The sequence below is a fragment of the Triticum aestivum genome, chromosome 5A (assembly GCF_018294505.1).
Source record: "Triticum aestivum cultivar Chinese Spring chromosome 5A, IWGSC CS RefSeq v2.1, whole genome shotgun sequence".
NCBI lineage: Eukaryota > Viridiplantae > Streptophyta > Magnoliopsida > Poales > Poaceae > Triticum > Triticum aestivum.
This window is the reverse complement of record NC_057806.1, coordinates 365962063-365979341: the sequence shown is the minus strand read 5'-3', so window position 1 is coordinate 365979341 and position 17279 is coordinate 365962063. Positions and strand designations below refer to the sequence as shown.

The window sequence follows — 17279 nt, the reverse complement described above, 5'->3', positions numbered from 1 at the left end:
TGAAAACTTCTTTCGAATACGAATTCACTGATATAATTTTTGCTCCCGCCGCAATTGGTCTTGATAGTTAAATTTACGGTCAAAATTGAAACACGTGAATAGAGGAAGCATTACATTGTGCAATGGAGGGAGTATTGTATAAAATTTAGACGAAAATGTCTAAAAAATATTACTGTATAAAATTTAGACCCGTCGTTAATAAATAGGAAAGAAAAATGGCATAGTACAATTTAATCGCGTTCTACGGTGGACTGGATGGTTCTGGACCGGTCTGGTTTTCACCAGGCAAAGCGGGTCCAACACACGGTCCGAACCCTGAACCCACGGGTGACGGGTTGAATCCGATAAGACCAAGGCTACTGTCACGGCCAGACTGAGGACCTGGCGCCGCGTTCCTACGGCCCTCCACCGGCGCCGCCACCCCATCCTTGCCCTCCCGCCTCCGGCTCCCTGCCGCCGCTCAGTCGACCTCCGCCACCGCAGTTCGACTCCGATTTCGCCTGACATCAAGCGTCACCGCTGCCAGCCACTAGGGTTGCGCCGCCTCCCTTCTCCCGCGCTCCAACTTCGTCGTCGGCTCCCCCCACCCCGCAGCGCCTGTTCCGCGACCAGGTAAAGCTCGCCGTCGCTTAGGTTCTACTCATGCGGTTCGCGCTTCGCGCTTCGCAGATTTGTTGATTAAACCCGCCGGACATGTTCTATCTTCGTATCATCATGTAGCTACTTATGGATTAGGGCATGCCGATACAGTGACAAACTCTGCAAACATTGCATGCTTCATCCGATAGATTGGCTAGTTTTTCGATCGGAAATTACCCTCCATGGCCACGCTCCCAGAAGGAGCTCCTCTCCCTTCCATTTCCCCGTTTCAATTTGCCATCTCCTTCACGGCTTTGCCCCATTATTTGGCCATCTCACTACACCCTACAGCAGCTATATACTCCAGGAAGAAAAAAAAATGTAGATGGAGAGGGACGTCCAGGTCTGTTTGGTGACATGTGCCACCAACCTATTTGTGAGATTTGAATTGCGATACAAACGGCATAAAATCGTTTATACAGTCGAATCATATGCTAGGGAGACCCATGTGGGGTTGGAATGACCTGAGTGCTACACGATTTGGCATAGCTCTTATTTCATAGTGGTTGGGACACTCAAATGGTTTCGAATTTACATGTGTCAGAACACTTACCTTTTGACACCATCTAAATGTTCTTAAGATGAGAAACTGGTTGGCATGGCGAATCAGGCAAACCTGGATATGACTTTTAGTTTACTTTTTTTGGGTCATGTACTTGAACTGTTGGCTTTTATTTTATTTTTGTCCTGGTTCTGTTATGCTTTGTAGCATTAAGCATACATCTGTCAATGCACTCAACTTTAGAAGCTTCTTTTTCTCTTTACCATATAGTTGGAACATAATCAAATGCGGAGTACAACATTTCCACACAGTTCAACAATGGACGGTTGGAAATGACTAGGAAGGTGATAACTGGGGCATCACTCTGTCAATAAGAAAGTTACTCCAAAGTAAATGAAACAGCGCCTAATAAATTTGATAGAAGTTAATGCTATCGCACAAATGGGCATTTTGACATTGTGCTGTAGCACTAGCTGCCCAGCTACTCACCTCACCTCAACTCAACTCAATACGACAATCAACTCAAAATGCATTGAATACATTGAGCAGCACAGATCCCGAAAGTTGTTGATCCATCGAGATTCTAGCTCCACCCGTAGCTAGTTGCAGAATTTCGTGTCTGGAGGAGTAGCAGATAAGCCATCACCCTTGTGCTCCCTGTCCTGCCCTTATTTCTTCTTACCTTGTGCAGCCACATCCTTGCCCTACCTCGATTCACCATTCACAGGTCAGTACGGTATTCGCAAGGAGCTTCTGGAATCCTATCCTACCCTAAACGTAAAATCCTCTCGTATTTGCCGCTCCTTTTTTCTTTTCCACTTTTGGTATCGGCTCAAAATCGGTTCTTTCATTAAGCGGGCAACACTTGTTCACTCCAAAACCTCATCTCTTATGAAAAGGTTCTCAGTTCTTGTGATCAATGCATGCTGCTCTTAAAATCCATGTTCTTGTAATCAATACTAGGTTAGTGTGTTGCTCACTGATTACGTGTCGAAGGACTAGTCTATGAGTAGCAATGTGAATGTCGACTAGGATTCTCATGTAGACTACCAAGCTGAGTTGAGCTGTCGAGAGGTTAGTCGTAGACTAGTCTGGACTAGTCGTGCTCTATGAGTCGCTCGACTCAAATTTGAGAGGGGATAAGTGAGCCAGCTCGCAGCCGTGGGAGGGTAAAATTGGAGAGCTAGGTTTTCAGGCTTGCTCTAGAACGAGCCGCGCCTGGGACGAGGCTGCCGCCAGCACCCACTGACCCGCCGCCACCGGCAGTGGTGGCAAGGAGCATTGCTCCGCTCTCCCTCCGCTGGTTCTGTTCCTTCCCTTGCCCGATCTACTCTGCTGTTGAAGGAGGGATGCTGCAGTGAGGGAGAGTCAGAGAAGACTAGGGTCATGATGAGCAGGGAGGAGTTTTAGGGTTGTGTGCTGTTACGAGGAAAGAGAGCAGAAGGTGTGTGGCGGCTGTGGTGCAGGGAGAAGTGAATGAGGATAGTAGAATTAGGTCATAGGGGGAATATATAGCTAGTAGATGGGCTTTTCGGCCACAAGGAAGTGCATAGGTAGTGGCCGAATCTCTCAGTCTTTATTATTTTTCCTTGCAATAATATACGGTACATGCTAAACTGCTTGGCTGCTCTGTTTCTTCTATGTCTGCCTCAAGAATAAGGTGGGGTTAGGCCTTAAAAACAATGACTACTACTAGGTATTAGTAGTTGAGTACTACAGTTCCACGTCGACTAGTCCAGCACTAGACTAGACTAGTCACGATTGGTCTATTAGTCTCAACCCTGGAACGGCTCGTCGACTCGTAAACCTTGGTGTTGCTGAGCCTTGCAGAGCATGTGTACTGAGTTTCTCATCCACTTATATGTCTGTGATGGTGCATGCTTGTTATGTGTGTTAGTGATCTTTTGGCATTCATTACGACCTGCATTTTCTTGCGCATATGTGCATTTGGGTATCATAATCTTATTTGATTTACTATCTAGTGCCAAGTTTCCTGCAGAAATTGTGTATTCTCCTGTGCTGTATACTTATTGTTCCTTCAAGTCTGTGGTTTTCCTTTGATTCAGAGGCTGGGAACCTCAAAGAACAGGATCCATGGAGGGTGGAGACGCAAGAAATGGTTTGACTGGGACATCACAGACAACGGGAAGTGGGGTTGAGAGCCCAGCAAAGCCACTGCCTCCTTGCTGTGTCAAGGCGAGGGCTGCAGCACCTGAATCTGAGGCCAAGTGCCATGCCACTGTGGTATCGGGATGGTTCACGGAAACCCGCTCACGATGTGGTATGTCCAGCTTGGTGCTCAATTGCATCATCCTTGCTACTTGTACTTGACAACAGAAATACTATAACTTCCTATCATTCTCCAGTTATTTTGTCTAAATTTGATTGCTTCATATGCAGGTAAAGCGAGCAAACTGCAGTATTACAATAATCCAATGTGGCCAGGTATTTCTCTCACCGGTGCCTTTTTTTTCTATTGCTTGATGGTTATACCTGCCATTAGAATAATAATCCACGATAGGAATGTAATGTTAAGTTTTCTACATCCATTCATGCGAGAAAATGCTATTCTGGTAGACACTTGATTACTGGTTGAACAGATGCATGCCTGCATTGATGTTAAGGCATGGTATTAGTGCTGAATCGATAAAATGGGTTTTTAATGAATGAATGCTTTTGCCTTTCTGTTTTGGGAAAATAATTTAGCCCGGCTCAGTATTGACAGGAGAAATTCTTACTATTGATAAATATGAGTCTACAACCTCTTCACTTTTGTTTAAACAAATGGTATTGGTTAATTTTTAGTTATGTTATCAATATACTTACTCAACACACCCCTTTTGACATGGTTATTGTGAAGTATGGTGGACAAAGTTGATCTAACATAGTAACATGTTTACCACAAGCAGGCATTGTGTTCTCTTCATTAGTTTGTTATACCAGTGGCACACTGTTGCCTTTCCATGCTGAAGTGGTGATCTGGGTTTGTGTAATTTTCCTCTTTAGTCATCATCTGATTAGAGAGCATATGCAGCCCAGTGCTCTTGTTGTCAATGGTTTTCGTGTCTAATTTCAGTCCTTCCGAAACAAAACTCTTATGGATTTTTGTTCTGTTTCATATATCCGGACCTCTGGAATTTTAATTTTTTTATTTGAACATTGAATCATCTGTGTTACCCTAACTGTTTCTTTTACAAATACTACCAGTTCTCTTGCGCATGTCTCTGGCACTAGTTTCGTTCCTGACCTCCTTAACGTGTTTATGTTTCATCGGATCATGTGTGTATTGGTTATACTCAGGAATCTTGACTTCTTGTCCTTAAGTATGTTCAATTGTTTCTGCAAATATACTATTTGTTTACATGTACTATGCGCTTCAAGCACATTGAATTTTCCAATTGCTCTTTACCATCTCACTTTTCATTTTTCTCGGGCATTTACTTGTGCAATGAAACAAGCCCCACTTCTTGCTCATTCATTGTGATTTCATTTTCCCTACTCAGGAGAGACCCATTCCTTGAAAGTGGAAAAGATCCTGTACCAGGGGAAGTCACCATACCAAGAAGTGTTGATTTTTGAGGTTATCTTCATCTATTAACACCCAGAGGGAAAATTGTGTTTGCCTTCTGTTGTGTAACCTGGTTGTTTTTGTATGCAGTCGTTAACCTATGGAAAAGTCCTTGTGCTTGATGGTATTGTACAATTGACTGATAAGGATGAATGTGCCTACCAGGAAATGATTACTCATCTCCCACTCTGTTCAATTCCTTCTCCTAAGAAGGTAATCATGTGATCTATGTTCCTTCTTATACAGTGAATTATATGACTCTTTTGATCTAATGATTGAAATTGTATTGACGACATTCTGCTGCTATATAGCAGCAGATTTAACCTTTCTTATCTGCATTTCCATTGAAAATGTAGCACTCTAGTCACTTATGTTCTTAGAAACTACATTGCAGGTTTTGGTTATTGGAGGTGGAGATGGTGGTGTACTTCGAGAGATAGCCAGACATGGTTCAGTGGAGTCTATTGATATATGTGAAATTGATCAGCTAGTTATTGATGTACAAAATTCTCTATGACCTATATGCAGAAATATAACCATGTTATTAAAATTTCTGACATGCATCTTACTGTGTAGGTTTGTAAAGATTTCTTCCCAGACTTATCTGTTGGATTTAAGGATCCTCGTGTTCGACTTCATGTTGGTGATGGTATGTTGATAATCCCACGAGGCCATAACTACAACAGTACTTGTTGATGTTGTAATATCATATATATTGCAACCACTAGGTGTAGCTTTAAGTTGATGTTGTAAATTTCATACTGGAGTTGTTTTCCTTCCAGCTGTGGAGTTCCTAAGAAATTCTCCTGAAGGGACATATGATGCTATTATTGTTGATTCATCAGATCCTATAGGTCAGCTTATGCAACTGTGGCATATCTTCTTTTTGACAAGTTAAAAGCATGAGTATTTATCTTTGTTCTTGCCGTTTTTACATTATCCATTCGGCACTGTCAATTGCAGGGCCTGCTCAGGAACTTGTAGAGAAGCCATTTTTTGAGACAATTGCTAGAGCTTTGAGACCTGGTGGTGTTCTTTGTAATCAAGCTGAGAGTATGTGGTTGCATACACATCTGATTCAGGACATGCTTTCGATCTGCTGTGAGACTTTCAAGGGTTCTGTCCACTATGCCTGGGCAAGTGTCCCAACATATCCTAGGTTTTCACCCTTTTCATATACTCCATCAATTTCTTATGCATGCCTGTTTTGTGGTCTTTACTTAGGTTAATGTTTCGTTTTGCAAGCTACTGCACATTCTGTTTCAACTTCTGATTTTTTTTCCTTTCGAACAACTTCTGAGTTAAAAAACATACTAACTATCCACCCATATTTTTGCATCATCTGCTCAAAAGTTTTTGTACCACTGTTATGTAAAGTAATTTAATTGCAAATAGAGAAATAAAACTATGTATTGTTATAATTGTACCTGTAATTTTTCTTTGTTTTTTTCCCATCGAAGTGCTGTTAGGTCAATTTCATTGTTTTGGATCATAATAAAAGCATATGCCATCCCTGTATATATTTTGTTTTGATAGATTTGGCAGTTTGCTATTATATCTCATAGGAACAGCCAAGCCACATGATGTGCTAAATCTAGCATGCACCTATTAGTACAGACTTAGCCTTTTTATTTGGTTGTAACGCAGTTCATGTATTTATATGCCATGTAGATTAGATATATTAGATGGCATGAAACAATAAAGCTTTTCATTACTGAAACCGTTAAGACATAACATATATGGGTATGGTTTGTTGTGTTTCCTTGCTTTTTCTTCTTCTTTTGTTAATGCATGCAAGCCGTGCAAATTCCTTATTGTGCTATTCTCAGTTGGGTAGATGCACATACTAGGGACTTGGAATAAACTTGCTGCATACACATTCTTCTTTCTTTTTTGACATCTCAGCGAGAGGAGTTTAGTAGTGTGGTGGCACATAGGACTTGGTTAGTTCTAATGGTGCACTACTTTTCTGGCTTCATCCTCATGGGTGTCACTATTGTTGGCAGCTAAATTGGTTGCAGCGCTGGGCAATCAATGATAGGATGTTTCAGATTTAACTCAACTCATGCAAGGAGCGTCTTATTGTGACAAAATATTAGTGAGAAAACATTCCCAACATTATATATACATTTTACCTGGTTTATGTCGTGTTAGCTGGTTGATGCGAGATGTTGAAATTTTACAGTAGTGACCAATTGTAACCTATATGGACCCGTTTGGCACTGTGGTGGATCAAACATCAAACCCTAAACCTCTTAATGTTTTCTTTATTTTTTGTTGCACCAGTTATTTACTTTGAGCAGTCTTTTATTATTATTGGATAGGTATTGTTGCCATGAATACATTCCTGATTTATATGAAGCAAATAAGAAACCATCCTGATATGCTGTGTTCAGAAACACATCGAGAGACAAGAGATGGAAATATTCGACACGTTGCATATTCCACATCGGCATCAAATAAGAGATTTTGTATTGCTGTTTTGTGAAAGATAAATGCTGTTAGGGATGCTATTTTATCTTGGGAGTTCAGGGCATATTCCTCCTAGAAAGAGAAGTTGGGCCAATTTATCTAACCTTTTAGTTAAACAACTATTATTAAGTGTTGGTGTCAGCTGCCCTTGTAAATTTGGTACAAAAAATTAAAACATAATATATCTGAATTTCATTGATTAGGCAACCCACTGCTGGCTGTCATTCCTGTTAGTATACGCATTAAGAGCTGCTGGTTGTGAGAAACAAATGTTGCTGAGTTGCAGCTTTAGATGAAGTCTTTGACGTGCTAAATGTTGCTCCTTTTGAAATTTACTTGTAACACAACATTTACTTGATTTGCAGTGGTGCAATTGGGTTTTTGCTATGTTCCAAAGAGGGTCGACCAGTCAACTTCCTGGCACCCATAAATCCAATTGAAAAAATAGAAGGCGCTATGACAGCAGGGAGGGACATCAGATTCTATAATACAGAGGTTTTTTCTGTTTAGAAAGTTACCTATCTTGGTTTAGAAAGTTACCTATCTTGCCAATTTTACAATATACTGTATTGCTTTTGTCTTGGTATATGCTGTAGTATACTTCTAATAAAAATGATGCAGAATTCTAATATTCCTCAAATTTTCTGCTGCAATGATTTCATGCTCTGCAAGTCGCAAGTTACTGTAATATACCTCATCTTTATTCTTTAAAAATACTCCACTCCAACTTGGACGTGAGAAAACTGGCATTACTATTCATTGCCATCCATTAAGCACACTGATTTGTTTTCTGAATCGTATGGGAAAAAAAAAGCACACTGATTTGTTTTTTTTTTTTGGCTGCTGACCAGATGCACAGAGCAGCGTTTGTTCTTCCAACCTTTGCAAAGAGAGAGCTAGAAGCATACGGTGGCTCCACTAGAGGGGTATGTTTCTTCAATTTGTTAAATGATAAATCTGCCTGTGTATTCTCTTTACTATGCGTGTTTCATAATTTGGACAACTTTTTGAAAGCATAATTTACTTTTTCACCTGCTTTCTGAGACTACCTAGAAAACCATGAAAAGTTACAGCTCTACCTTTGTGGCGCTTACCTCTCGTATTTGGCGTGGTTTCTTAATTTTGAGAGTTTTCTTGACTGCAACATTTGCTTCCTCACATCTGAGTTCTAGGACGACTTGACTTGTTGGCTGGTTGTACATTTACCTGCTAATACAATCAGATCAAACAGTCCAAAAAATTAATTAGTCGCTACATATCCTAGCTTTATTGCTTTCAGGCCTTTGAGATATAGACACAAAGTCATTGTTTATATGTTCAAATATTATAGTAAGATGACCACTCTCCCTGTGGTGCCCATATTTGCTACTAGTAATCTTGAATTAGTTCTCTACCCTATCTAGCCTGGTTCTTCCTATGCCAAACAAGTGAACTGTCAAAAAGCTTAACTGGAGATTGTTTGGACCATCACAGGCACAACAAGAGGAAAAATCAGCAGAACCAGCGAAGGTTGCCATCGTGCCACACAGTGAAATTCTTACTGCTTAGATGAGGGCTCCGTGACTTGTTCAACCGTCGTGTGCTATCAGGAAATGGTTCCTCTCCACTAGTATCCATGCTGGACATCAAGTACTTACTGGTATAGTAGCAACATAATTGGTGTGGGATATGGCAATACGCTTTGTGCGATTGATATGATGGTATGATAAGATTTGTTGGATTGATTCCTGGGAATGGATAAACCAGAGAAAGTTGTGTGGCTACCTACCGTAGTATTGGCACTGGGGCACGCGTAGTCATTTCGGGTGCATTTAGTTGGGCACTGCTAGGCGCCGGCCGTCCGGCCCGAGCCTTGCGCCGGTCGCCTCCCCGCTGTAAGTAGTAACCGTTGGAAAATCCCCACGCGTCGCTTGAAACAAAAAATCCCCACGCCTCATCGCTCCCCATCCTTGAGTTGCCCCTGTTCCCAGCAAATCTTCACCCCAGTCGCAGCTTTCTGGTGGCTGATGCCGATTCCAGTTCATTGAAACCACGGTTGCATCTTTTGATTGCCGATTGCAGCAGCTTGTGGCCGTCGTCCCAGCATCTTTTGATTGCCGGTTGCAGCAAGTTGTGGCCGCCGTTCCAGCATCGACAGGTGCCGGTTGTAGCATCACGGTGTTTGGATGCGTCTTCTCCAGCATCGATGGCTCGGCGTTTGGATGCGTCTTTTTCCTATTTAGTTCTTCTCCAAGTTAATCGTACCGATCTTTGGGTGTTGCACAAGAATTTGGCCCGTGTTTGAATAATTGCCAAACTGTTGTGCCATTGTGGTTATTTGCCTACTTTCTGGCTACTCCCTAGTCAAAATATGAGCAACAAAGCCTTGCACAGTTAATTTTGGTAGGCTTTTATCAGATTTTCTTGAGGCTTGCCGTCAGACATCTGCTGGGTAATCTTCGCTCAGAGATTTTCATTTTTGGAAGCTCTGCTACGACTTTACTAGCTCTTTTCTCATACAAACACAAGCACAACCTATATGCATGCCGGTACACTAAGGGCATGTTTGGTTGCCCTGCGCTACAGTACCCGCATTGCATACATTTCTCCACCCAACCTGGCTATGCAAATATAGCCTCAAATGCACCATCTGCATGTTGTTTGGTTGCCTTCATGGCCTCTTGCTTGCATGGGCAGAACCACATTGTCTGGTGTTTGGTTGCCTGCATGTTAGTGGACAAACCCAAAGCATGTTGTTTGGTTGTATGCAACGCCTGATGTGTGGTAACCTCTTTGGCTAGTTGGTGAGGTTACCATCACACTTCGGCAGCACACATCATAAGCACAATAGAGTATAAACAGAGCATCAACTAGCATACTTTAGATATAAGCAGTACCACACTTCATAGCAGACTTGATAGTACGCTGGAAAGAGGTGGCCCGGCCCTACTCCTTGGCGGCAAAGGCTTCGTCGTGCTTCCCGCACTTGTTGACGACCTCAATGCCATCCTTGTCGAAGATGATGACCTTGAGGGTGTCGGGAGTGAGGAGCTTGAACGTCACCATGTAGCCGATCTTAATCTGATGAACGGCTGCGTAGGTGGCCCAACCCTGATCTAGGGTCACCCTGCCGTTCATCAGCTTGACCGTCACCTTCCAGGAGCAGCCGGTGTTGTTCCTGAGCTTGAACTCCGTCGGCACCGCGATGAAGTGCTTGGTGAAGTCCAGGGGCATGGGGATGCACTCAAGCTTCGGTGCAAGGATGACCTTACAGAAGTGAGTTGGGTCATCCTCCTAATGATAGTGGTCATATTTGCGACGCTTGTTGCTGGGGGGCACCTCCATGCCCTCGTCGTCGCCACCCTCAGGCGTCTTCGGGTCTTCCTCGGCGGTGGGCGGCAACACAACCTCATCGGGCATTTGGTGAAGGGGCTGCTTGCCTTTGTTGTCAAGGGCCGGGAGCACCTCTGTGTCCATCTCATTACTCTCCTTGATCCGCACACAATTCATGGAGTCAAGCACAACACAGAGTTCATGGCTAATTGAAAAGCATGTAGTTAGAACAGCATGACTATCACTCTTTTCCTCCTCTGCATCCCCCCTATATTTACTCACCCTGCCCACCACTACTTACCCACCCCCTGTCTTATCTCACTGTCAACCTTCCTCCTCCCCATCGCCATGAGCTCTAGCTCCAGCTCCAGCTCCAACCCCTTCCCTTGCGGTATTGGCTGGAGGGCCTTCTTCCTCGGGTGGTCGGCTGGTGATTGCACCAAGTTCGAGAGCACCATGGAGGTGTGCTCGAACTTTGGCTCCATGCCGGACATGCAGAACGAATCTAATGCAGTGCTCATGAAGGCCACTAAAGAAGAGCTGAAGACGCTGATTCTTGACCCAGCAAAGGGCGCGATGACAGTTGACATCATTCGCTGGGCCATGAATCAGGCCGTCTTCGATGACACTAAACAGAGGAAGAAGTGGTGCAAGTACAAGACCTACTGGGCTCCTAATGACCGCCGTGCCGCAGTGTACTAGAAGATGGCTATCGCGCCGCCGGCGGTCATCGCTGGGGAGTCTAAGGAGGAGGAAGAAGAAGCGGTGCACATGCCAGCGAGGGCGCCGGAGCCAGACCGTCCTACCTGGCAGATCGACCTCGACTCCATCGAGGACGACGACGACGACCCGTCGGTTCGCACGGCGATGAAGAAGAAGATGAAGGCCAGCGGCTCGACTAGCCGCTCCGCACGCCGGTGACGGCCGCCGCGGTCAGCTAGTTTCCGTTGTGTACCCCCTATCCCCAATCCCCCAATCCCCCTTCTGCATTCCGATCTTGCATGTATGAACTCGTATGAACTGCTATGAACTAGTATGAACTACCCCTATGCTTATCTACCTCTATTCCTGTGACACCCCCGGTTTGACCGTACACTAATCATACACGCAAACGTGTACGATCAAGATCAGGGACTCACGGGAAGATATCACAACACAAATCTATAAATAAAATAAGTCATACAAGCATCATATTACAAGCCAGGGGCCTCGAGGGCTCGAATACAAGAGCTCGATCATAGACGAGTCAGCGGAAGCAACAATATCTGAGTACAAACATAAGTTAAACAAGTTTGCCTTAAGAAGGCTAGCACAAACTGGGATACAGATTGAAAGAGGCGCAGGCCTCCTGCCTGGGATCCTCCTAAACTACTCCTGGTCGTCGTCAACGGCCTGCACGTAGTAGTAGGCACCTCCAGTGTAGTAGGAGTCGTCATCGACGGTGGCGTCTGGCTCCTGGGCTCCATCGTCTGGTCGCAGCAATCGGGTATAGAAAGGGGGAAGCAAAGCAACCGTGAGTACTCATCCAAAGTACTCGCAAGCAAGGAGCTACACTACATATGTATGCATTGGTATCAAATGGAAAAGAGGTATCATATGTGGACTGAACTGCAGAATACCGGAATAAGAGGGGGATAGCTAGTCCTATCGAAGGCTACGCTTCTGGCCACCTCCCTGTTGCAACATGTAGAAGAGAGTAGATGGTAAGTTCACCAAGTATCATCGCATAGCATAATCCTACCCGGCGATCCTCTCCTCGTCGCCCTGTTAGAGAGCGATCATCGAGTTGTATCTGGCACTTGAAAGGGTGTGTTTTATTAAGTAACCGGTTCTAGTTGTCATAAGGTCAAGGTACAACTCCAAGTCGTCCTGTTACCGAAGATCACGGCTATTCGAATAGATTAACTTCCCTGCAGGGGTGCACCACATTTCCCAACACGCTCGATCCCCTTTGTCCGGACACACTTGTCTAGGTCATGCCCGGCCTCGGAAGATCAACACGTCGCAGCCCTACCTAGGCACAACAGAGAGGTCAGCACGCCGGTCTAAATCCTACGGCGCAGGGGTCTGGGCCCATCGCCCATTGCACACCTGCACGTTGCGTACGCGGCCGGTCAGCAGACCTAGCCTCCCTTATACAAGAGCAGGCGTTCCAGTCCAACCCAGCGCGCGTCGCTCAGTCGCTGACGTCACAAAGGCTTCAACTGATACCACGACGCCGAATGCCCATAACTGTTCCCACGTAGTTGGTTAGTGTGTATAGGCCAGTAGCCAGACTCAGATCAAATACCAAGATCTCATTAAGCGTGTTAATTGATGTATCTGCGGACGCCGACCAGGCCCAGGCCCACCTCTCTCCTAGGTGGTCTCAACCTACCCTGTCGCTCCACCACAAAGCAATAGTCGGGGGCCATCGGAAACCCAGGCCCACCACTACCTGGATGGAACCACCTGCCCCTTCAGCCCCCACATCAGAATCACTTGCGGGTACTCAATGAGCCGACCCGACTTTAGTCACCACCTGTATAGCATGTATATATAGTATATATTTACCCGTGATCAACACCCGACGTAATCATGACGCGATATTATAGCATGACAGATTGACAAGAATGTAGGGCCACTGATGATAATCTAGCATCCTATACTAAGCATTTAGGATTGCAGGTAAGGTATCAACAGTTGTAGCAACAATGACAGACTATGCATCAGAATAGGATTAACGGAAAGCAGTAACATGCTACACTACTCTAATGCAAGCAGTAGAGAGAAGAGTAGGCGATATCTGGTGATCAAGGGAGGGGCTTGCCTGGTTGCTCTGGCAAGAAAGAGGGGTCGTCATCGATGTAGTCGATCACTGGGGCCTCAGCAGTGGTCTCGGGGTCTACCGGAGAGAAGAGGGGGAAGAAACAGTAAATACAGAGTAAGCAAGTGCATAACAGGAGAACAAGCAAAGCTAGACGTGTTCTAACGCGATGGTACACGCTACCGGCGAAGGGGGATAACATTCGGGAATGCTTTCCCGAAGTTTGGCATTTTTGGACAAACGAAACGGAGGGGGGTGGTTTCAGGTTCGCTATGCTAGGGACGTGTGGCGAACGAACGAACCACATATTCGGATTCGTCTCGCCGATTTGAGCAACTTTCATGTATAAAACTTTTTCATCCGAGTTACGGATTATTTTATATGATTTTTCAAAGATTTAAACAATTTTCTGAAATTATTTCTAATTCAAATTAAAAGGTGAAATTGCTATGTGCACCCAGCAGAGTGAACACAACAAGGCCACCAGAGGCTGGTAGTGGGCCCCGTTGACCAGGTCAACTATTGACCTGTTGACTGGTCAACTAGGCAGGGGACCCACATGTCAGTTTCTATTAGTGTTAACTAATTAATCAATTAGGTAATTAGACAAATTAATTAAGTTAATTAATTAATTAATTAAACTAATTTGTCTATTTTTTACTTTAATAGGGGGCGTGGGGCCCCACGTGTCAGTGTCACATGGGGGGGGGGGTAATGCTTAAATTAAATTGGGGGTTAACCCCGCTAAGCTGAAGAGGGGATTAGCCGGGCACGGGCAACAGAGGCCACGACCAGGAGTTGGGCGCGGCGCCGCCGGCCAGCAGGGGCAGGTGGAGAGGCTCCGGCGATATCGGGCGGCGGGCACGCGACAACGGGGGCGTGGGCGGCAGGCGCGCGTCTGGCGCGACGGGGAGTGCTGGGCGGTGGCCCGCGAGGCGGGCGAGGAGGGGAAGCGCGGCCGGCGGTGGGGATAGCGGGGGCGCGTCCGCTAGGTGAGCGGGGCGGCCCGAGCAGCAGCGGGGCGCGGTGAGTGCGACGGTGGTGGGTCGCGCGTGGGCAGGGCGTGGCGGCTGCAGCAATACTCGGCGGCAGTGGCAACGATGATGGTGCGGGCGCAGAGGCGGGCAACCGCGGGGTCCGAGGTGGGCACACGCGCTCTAGGCGGGGCCGGGCTGCAGAGCCTCGGCGGGCGCGCGAGGAAAGTGCCGGCGAGCATCGACGATGGACGCGGGAGGAGGCGCGTGAACGAGGCGGCTGCAGGGGAGTGCCCGTGGCGACGGCGGCCATGGGTGTGGGCGGAGGCAAGGCGCGCGCGACTCGGCAGGGGAGTAGCAGCGAGAGACAGCGGTGGCAGCAACAGAAGTAAGCAACAGCGGGAGTGGCCTGCAGCGGCATTTGCGGCAATGGCCGAGCGAAGGCAGTGGCATCGCTCGACGAATTCAAACGCACGCGAGGGCATCGAGTGATCTACGGGCCCAGGCGGTATCTACGCAAGGCCACGAGCGCGCTGGTGTGTTCGAGTGAGCGGGAGGAGCAACACAGCAGCGGTAGCAAGCACGGCGATGGCGACGAGCTACTGTTGCAATGGAAAAAACACGCTCGAGCTCGAAACCGAGCTCGGGAAGAGGCAGTGAGGAAGTAGGCCTCACAGAGAACTCGAGGAGATGGTCGGGGGAGCGGGGAGAGGCACCGGAGCCGTAGTATTCGAAGCGGATCGTCGACGGTGCAGAGAAGGGGAACAACTCGATCCCGGTGCGGTGGTGATCCCCTGTACGATTTGCTCCTCGGAGTCGATGTAGACGTAGCACACGCAGCTCCTAGACATCCTCTCGGGCGCCGGGGAGGTCAGTTGACGCGACGACGGTGATGGCGCGGCGACAACGGCTCGAACACAATCTAAATAAAGAGAGGAGGACGAGCGAGAGGGATGTGGCATGTTAGGGTTTGTCCACTGCGTCGGGGGTGGCTTTATACACCTCGGGGACCCGTGGGATGGCGGACACGGCGGCATCGGCGGCCTCGGTGGGGTGGATGGCCGCCACGCCATGCCCTCCTGTACAGAGATTGAAGGAAAGGAGAGATGGGCTGGGCTTGTACTATTCACAATGGGCCAAAGTGCACAGGAATCTTTCTTCTTTTCGATTGCTAAAATAATAAGTAGCTATTGTTTCTAAATAGTTTAGTGATCAAATGAATTTGTTAATTTTGGAACTTTGCCCAATAATACTAGATACTATTCCTGGACTGCACAAAAAGTTTGGAATTAGTTTGAATTTTTCATAAATTAGAAAAATATTAAATGTTGTTTTTGGCACTGTTTTAATTAGGTTAAGGGCATTTAATTACTTCAAATAATGTTGGTCTATTCATGTCAATTAGTTAGTGAAATTTTGCAACTCGTCGAACATTTTTGTTTTACAGTTCGAAGGAATAATAATTTAACTTGTCTTTTATAAATTTGAATTTGAGGTCGGATTGAAACAGAGTGATTAATAAAAATAAAATAATTGTGATGACTTGGCACCATTAGGCATGAGATTACTATAGCATGATTCTCAGGGTGTTACAATTCCCCATTCCCTCCGCCGTGGATCGAATCTAGCGTGCATGTCGAAGAGAGAGAAGTGCTTACCGCCATTGATGGAGTCCGGTGCTCTTTTTCCTCTGCTCTGATCCGCCGCCGCCGGTGATGGAGTCCGGTGGTCTTCTTCCTCTGCTCCGATCTGTCGCCGCCGGTGAGAGTTGGGAGAGTGGGGAAGAGTGGGGAGAGGGAGCGGTGAGGGGCAGTGAGGCTAATAACTGCCAGCGCTTCGGGAAGCAACGCAGCTTCTCGAGCGTGGCCGTGCGCGTGCAGCCGCCGCCGCCCACGTGCACCGCTCGGGCCTGACCCTGAAGAAACTGCCGGTTCGTGCGTTTCCAGTGAGCCAGGCCCAAAGATGCTTTAAGAAGTGTGCGATGCAGGCCCAATAATGTATGCGGGCTACCAAACAGGCTGATCACTTCCCACGCAGATTTGATCGAGGCCTATACAGGCAACCAAACACACCCTAATTGGCTGCCGGCGTCAAAGATGGGGAGATTCTCGGTGCAAGCCTATGTATTCGGCAGGAGATATCTAAACGGACGCAGATTTAATCCTTTTTTTGTTTGTTTGGGTGGGTTAAAGTGCAAATCTGGTTGGTGCATCCAACAGGCAGACCCATTTGGTCCATCTGGCTGAATTGTTCAATAAACATATTTTGCACAAATAAAAGCTTGAAACAAACGCCTCTTGGCCATAGTTCATGCCGACATACGCCCCCACGGCCAATATACATGCCAATCGAAAAAGGAAAAAATAATCCAAAATAAACCTTGAATTTATAGGCAAAAGCTAAATTAAATCCCAAACTCTCAATCCCTGTAGTTAGCAGACCAAACTCTCTAATCCTGGTCTATTTTGAACCTTGAGAGGACTTAGCCGGTATTTGCTGAATTGGGCTGGCCCATTAGCATAGTCGCTCGCGCGCTGCTTTGGTTTTTCTTTTCTTTTTTCTTTTTTACACATGTCTAATTTTGTGAGTACCCAATGTACATTTTAATGCACACATTAAATATTTTTTGATAAACTTTTAATATTCCCAAATACATTATGTACATTTTCTAATTACATGTTTTCAAAACTTTTTTGAATACATGGTAATATTTTTCCAAATACATGTTTTACATTTTCTTCATTACAATAAACATTTTATAAAACTACACGAACACTCTTTTTTCAAACACATTTTTTGAAACTCTGAATTTTTGAAAATCCGAATCAATTTCATAGCATATGAAAAACTGTTGGAATTCTGAACATTTTTTGACAAACGTGATATTTTAGAAATCATGAACAGTTTTTAAAAGTGCGAATAGAATTTCAAATTTCCATTTTTTTAAAAAGCACAAAAGGAATTGAATTTGTGCTGAAAATAGAAAGTAGGACCATTTTTTAACTT

General features: G+C 45.6%; 1 protein-coding gene across 3 annotated transcripts; it reads left to right on the top strand.

Moving 5' to 3' along the window:
* Positions 1–316: 316 nt before the first annotated feature.
* Positions 317–8944, top strand: LOC123103399 (spermine synthase). Of its 3 annotated transcripts, none has more exons than XM_044524973.1 (12): positions 317–612; positions 3208–3422; positions 3542–3586; positions 4645–4721; positions 4800–4922; positions 5104–5208; positions 5286–5358; positions 5492–5563; positions 5673–5868; positions 7547–7676; positions 8033–8107; positions 8655–8944. In XM_044524973.1, the coding sequence occupies exons 2-12, from the start codon at positions 3236–3238 to the stop codon at positions 8727–8729; spliced, it is 1158 nt and encodes a 385-aa protein (XP_044380908.1). In that variant the 5' UTR covers positions 317–612; positions 3208–3235; the 3' UTR covers positions 8730–8944. The 3 variants fall into 3 exon arrangements, 2 of the variants coding, with proteins under 2 accessions (XP_044380908.1, XP_044380909.1); XM_044524974.1 differs by having other exon boundaries at positions 362–612; positions 3185–3422; XR_006449790.1 differs by lacking the exons at positions 8033–8107; positions 8655–8944 and adding an exon at positions 6716–6807 and having other exon boundaries at positions 7547–7666.
* Positions 8945–17279: the final 8335 nt, after the last annotated feature.

Bases quoted from the DNA above. Each gene is read 5' to 3' on its own strand.
- LOC123103399 (XM_044524973.1), top strand. From the start codon at position 3,236: ATGGAGGGTGGAGACGCAAGAAATGGTTTGACTGGGACATCACAGACA. The intron at 4,722-4,799 runs GTTATCTTCATC...TTTTGTATGCAG, and splicing joins AAGAAGTGTTGATTTTTGAG to TCGTTAACCTATGGAAAAGT. The intron at 4,923-5,103 runs GTAATCATGTGA...ACTACATTGCAG, and splicing joins CAATTCCTTCTCCTAAGAAG to GTTTTGGTTATTGGAGGTGG.